The sequence below is a fragment of the Glycine soja genome, chromosome 11, assembly GCF_004193775.1.
Source record: "Glycine soja cultivar W05 chromosome 11, ASM419377v2, whole genome shotgun sequence".
Classification (NCBI taxonomy): domain Eukaryota; kingdom Viridiplantae; phylum Streptophyta; class Magnoliopsida; order Fabales; family Fabaceae; genus Glycine; species Glycine soja.
The window spans coordinates 19,212,184-19,218,104 of record NC_041012.1 but is presented as its reverse complement, the minus strand read 5'-3'; the positions used below and the strand labels follow the sequence as shown (position 1 = coordinate 19,218,104).

The following is a 5,921-nucleotide window of genomic DNA, read 5'->3' as shown; positions in this document are numbered from 1 at the left end:
ACACACTGGATCGGAACTTCTCAGATCATTGCCCATTATTGCTTAGGTCCAAATATGTTGATTGGGGCCCAAAACCTTTCAGAATTCTTGATTACTGGTTATTTGACAACTCTTTTAAGAAAATTGTACATGAGAGTTGGTCATCTAACCAGCACAGAGGATGGGGAGGGTATGTGCTAAAGCAAAAAATTAAATCTCTCAAGAACAGGCTCAAGGTGTGGAACAGAGATCAGTTTAGAGATGCTCTCAGGAAGTATAAGAGGATTGAGGAAGACTTAAACAAGATGAAGAGGTATTAGAGGATAGACAACTAACTAATTGACAGTTGTTAGCCAGAAAACAGATGCAACAGAATCTATGGGAAGCAGCTCAGGCACATGAGTCACTGCTAAGATAGAAGGCCAGGTCTAGGTGGATTAAGGAAGGTGATTGTAATTCCAGATATTTTCATCTCCTGATTAATGCAAGTCGCAGAAATAATGGCCTACAAGGAGTGATGATTGATGGGGACTGGAGTGATGATCCAAAAATAGTTAAAGAGGAACTCAAGAGGTTCTTTATGTAGCGCTTCCAAGAATCACATTTTAACAGACCCAGATTGGATGGTATTTGATTTCAAACCATTGGAAGCCAACATAATGACATGCTGGTGGAGTGTTTTCAGGAGGATGAGGTCAAAAGGGTTGTGTGGAGTTGTAGGAGTGATAAAAGTCCGGGCCCAGATGGACTTAATTTCAAGTTCATCAAGCAAGTTTGACAGCTTATCAAATCTGACTTCCTGTGATTTCTGGATGAATTTTATGCCAATGGAATCTTTCTGAAGGGATCCAATGCATCTTTCATCACCTTAATTCAAAAAGGTTTTGGATCTACAAACGCTGAATGAATACTGACCTATCTCACTGATAGGTTGCACATACAAGATAGTGGCTAAAATCTTGGCTAATAGATTGAAAAAGGTCATGCCTTTACTTATCCATGAAAGGCAATCAACATTTATAGAAGGAAGACATATGCTACATAGCGTGTTGTTGATTGCAAATGAGGTGGTTGAAGAAGCCAAACGATGTCACAAGCCATGCATTGTATTCAAGGTTGACTATGAGAAGGCGTATGATTCAGTATCTTGGGAGTTCCTCACTTATATGATGAGTAGGATGGGATTTTGCAGCAAATGGATCAAATGGATTGAGGGGTGCCTAAAATCAGCATATGTTTCAGTCTTGGTGAATGGTAGTCCCTCATTTGAGTTCTTTCCCCAGAAAGGTCTAAGATAAGGAGATCCACTATCTCCTCTTCTTTTTAACATTGTTGCAGAGGCACTAAATGGCCTCATGTCACAAGCTCAGGCACAAAGGCTATATAAGGGATTTTTAGTTGGCTCTAACAAGGTGGAAATTAGTACCCTTCAGTATGTAGACGACACAATCTTCTTTAGGGAGGCAACAATGGAAAATGTTAGAGCAATTAAAGCAATGTTGAGGGCCTTTGAACTTGTATCGGGCCTCAAAATTAATTTTGCTAAGAGTCATTTTGGTGCTTTTGGGGTGTCGGATCAGTGGAAAATCATGGCAGCCAATTACCTCAATTGTAGTCTGATGTCCTTTCCGTTCACATACCTCGGTGTTCCTATTGGTGTAAATCCAAGAAGAATTCATACATGGGACTCTATTATTAGAAAGTGTGAGAGAAAATTAGCGAGATGGAAGCAAAAACACTTTTCTTTCGAAGGGAGAGTGACTCTTATAAAGTCAGTGCTAACATCCATTCCCATTTGTTTTCTTTCTTTTTCAAAGGTTCCCAAAAAGGTGGTCGACAAGTTGGTGAGGTTACAAAGGAATTTCCTATGAGGCGGAGCGCAGGAACAAAATAAAATAGCATGGGTCAAATGAGAATCGATGTGCATGCGAAAAGAAGTCGGAGGTTTGGGAGTCAAAGATATTAATTCTTTTAACTTATCATTGTTGTGGAAATGGAAATGGAATTTATTCCAGCATCAGGGGGAGTTGTGGGGCAGGGTACTGGAATCAAAATACGGGGGTTGGAGGAATCTAGATGATGCACTGAGAGTCAGTAGGGAATCAATATGGTGGAGGGACTTAAAGTTGGTGACTCAACACCCGCAACATGGGCATATATTGAACAATTCAACATTATGGAAGGTCAACTGTGGGGATAAGTTCGAATTCTGGGAGGACAATTGGTTGGGTGGAGCGGGCTCTTTACTAGACAAGTATCTTAGGCTGTATACCATTTCTTCTCAACAAAATCAAATTATACAGCACATGGGAACTGTCAAAGACTCAGGGTGGGAATGGGAGTTCAGGTGGAGGAGAACAATGTTTGATAATGAATTAGACATGGCCATATCATTTCTAAAAGATGTGGAGAGCCATAATATTCAACAACAAGAGAGAGATCAATGGGTGTGGATGGCCGATTCCAATGGGCAGTACTCGATTAGAAGTGCCTATAATGTGCTGAGAGAGGATATAGCAGAAGAGATACATGATGGAGCTTATGAGGAATTGTGGAAGCTCAAGGTTCCAACAAAAATTGCTACATTTGCATGGAGATTATTCAGAGACAGGTTACCAACCAAGACAAATCTGTAATAGAGGCAAATTGAGTTAGATGATTTTCTGTGTCCGTTTTGTAGAGATATGGAGGAGACTGTAGGTCATTTGTTTTTTCGTTGTAGTAAGATACTTCCGGTTTGGTGGGAATCATTATCCTGGGCGAATTGGGTGGGTGCCTTTCCGATTCATCCAAGACATCATTTCCTCCAACACATCCATGGAGGTTCGGAGGAATTTAAAGCTAACAGATGGAATTGGTGGTGGCTCACATTGACATGGACAATTTGGAGGCACATAAATAATATAGTATTCTCCCGTGATGCTTTTAATCCCAACAAAGTGTTCGATGACACAATGTTCTTGCTATGGACGTGGCTTCAACATCTGGAGATGGACTTTCATACTCACTACAATCAATGGTATGCCAACATCAGGGCAAGCCTGCTAAGAAGATGAGGATACGAAATTATACTAAATATTTGTAACAGTTTTATTAATGTTTTCAACTTAGCTCAATTGGTTCAGGTCAATCTTAAGTCTGACTTTGAACCAGCACTGATCCATATATTGTATCTTTTAGTACCTCTGGTACTCATTAATATATACCTATTATCTTTGCTGATAAAAAAATGACACTAAAAATCATCACTATATTTATTATTTATTTTTAAAATAATGATATAATAAAATAAAAATAGTTTGAAAAAAATGATGACTAATAGATGCTTGTTTAATTATTAATTTTTTTAAAAATAACCATTTGATTGCCCCCAAATAAATTCCAATCAGAACCCTAACCACCCTCAAATCAACACAATTAGAACCCTAATCAACCCTTAATCAACACATTTAGAACATAGTCGAAATACAAATCAGAAAAAAATAGATCCAGATTTGGGTTCATGGTTGCGCGGAGCACAATTGCATGGTTGGTGGTGTGCATTTCGTGGAGGTTAGGTATGGTGTTTGGGTGGTGGGTGTGGATCTAGGTTCATGGAGGTTGGTGGTGCGTGGTGATGCCTTTTTTGGGTTTGTGTGGAGGTTGGTGATGTCACGGGTGATGGTGCGCAATGGTGCTAGCTAAGCGTAGGCTAGGTGCAAAGGTTGGTGGTGTTGTGGGTGGCTTTTGAGGGTAGAAGGTTAAAGAAAGCTAAAAGAACAAGGGTAGAAGGTCAAAGAAAGCTAAAAGAACATGTTGACGTTAGTCAATGTGAAAAAATTGAAGGAAATAATATAATTTTTGTGTTTTAAACGATTAAGGGACTTAATTAAACATTTAAATAATGGACTTAATTAAACTTTAAATTATAAGAAACCCATAATTAAATCTTTTTTTTTTAAATCATTGTTGCAACTTGGAAGTTGCAATTCTAATGATAGAAATTCTTCTATTATATTTAAATATCATGGTTGAAGTTTTAAAAACATATTTTATCCTCTAAATTTGTTTAAGTGATTTTTTTTAAAAATAATAATAATAAAAAATTATACTTGTATCCCTTGAATTTTTCTCAAATTACATATAATATCACTCTGTTTTCTATTCCTACACTAATTTCTCCTTATGTTTGAATACATTACATTGACACTCTCTTGTAAGTTACACTAACATCTTTTAAAAGGGAGATAATTGCCATGGTTAAAAAAAATAGGAAATGCTTGTAAAATTACACGAATTTTCAGAGGTAGTAGTGTAATTTACCCTAATAATAATAAATAATGTATTTTCTTCTTCAAAAAATGAATAACATTTTTTAATTTCTTTTTTTTATTAAGAAATATTTAGGGAAAAATAGGGACATTAAAAATTATTGAAATTTATGATTGTATAATTTTTTAGAGATGTATCCATCTTAAGTGATAAGAGAGATAAAAAAAAATAAGAGAAAGAAAATGTGAGATATAATAAAAGATGTGATGAGAAATGAAAAGAGAAATAAAATGGAAAAAATGGAAGAGTTATAAGAAACAAAATTGTATGAAATCATTATTAAAAAATTAAATATAGATATTGTGTATATTTTTTCTTTATTTTAGGATTTAAAAATATTTATGTGTATGTAATTTTTTTTAGGAAACAGAAATTGAATGATAGACAATAATATAAGAATAAATTAAATAAAAAGTGATATATATATTTTTTTGTTTTTTTAATGAAATTGCATATTTTTAATATATATATATATATATATATATATATATAATAAGAGAAAAAATTATCTTATATAAAAATGAAAAGATTAAATCTGAATCATATAATCAAGCAAGAATAATTAATATTTAATATCATGTAATCACTTAAAAAGTTATGATTTTTTTTATATTAAATCTCAACATTTTACATAAGATTTTACGGTTCAAATTTAATTATTTTACTTTCATTCTTTTCATAAGATATATGTCTTATTACATGTGTGTGGAGGAAATAATTTAAGGTAAAATATTTTTTTAATATATAATAAAAATATATTAAAATGTCTTAAAAATGTGTGTGACTACGTGATTTAGGTGTTACAAATGTTATCATTGAGACTGACTGTCAACAAGTGACCTCATCAATTTATAATGGAAAATTTGATCTACCAGAGTTTTGGGGCTATAATTGTTCAATGTTGTACTCTTCTTCAAAGTTTAACAAATTTCAACATTTGTTTTGTTACGAGACAAGTGAATTATGTCGCTCATAACTTGTCTAGACGAGCGAATTCTTTTGTTGATCTCCATCACTTTAGTGAGTGTATTGCTAACATAATTTTGAAAAAAATAATATAATTCAGTTCCTCTTAAAATACAGAATATATTTAAGATCTTCTTTATTTAATAAATAAAAACATTAATAATATTTTATAAGAAAATTTAAAACTAGAGTCTATTAACTAGAATTATAGTTCACTAGCTAAGAAATGAATAATAAAATATTTATATATTAAAAATCACTTCAAAAAAATAAGATAAAATATAGTAATAATATTTTTTTAATTAAAAAATTATTTAAATTCTTTAACTAGTAGTATGAGATATCTTAACTTTTTTATTATCATCATAACATTTGTATGTTAGTAATATCCAGATAACTAATTTTAAAAAAATCTAATTGACCAGAGGATCCAAGATTCTATCTAAAAGAGTCGAAATTTAATCTTACTTAAACCCATCACTTATTGATGATGTTAACTTATTCTTATAAGTAAACATAAGATATATACATGCTTCACTTTCCGCGGCTGAAATTTGGACATGCAAATTGATCAAGAAGATTTTAGAATGGCTGAGAAATCTTGGCTATGAAACACGTGCAAATGAAGAGCAGCATATTTGTCCTGAAGCATTAAACTACTATTT

The 5,921-nt window shown here is 33.1% G+C and overlaps 1 protein-coding gene across 1 annotated transcript; it reads left to right on the top strand.

Annotated features, from left to right (window-relative positions):
* The first annotated feature begins 1,013 nt into the window (after positions 1 to 1,013).
* On the top strand, positions 1,014 to 2,615 carry LOC114373014. The gene is made up of 3 exons (XM_028330575.1): positions 1,014 to 1,233; positions 1,318 to 1,496; positions 1,995 to 2,615. The coding sequence occupies exons 1-3, from the start codon at positions 1,014 to 1,016 to the stop codon at positions 2,613 to 2,615; spliced, it is 1,020 nt and encodes a 339-aa protein (XP_028186376.1).
* The last annotated feature ends 3,306 nt before the right edge of the window (positions 2,616 to 5,921 follow it).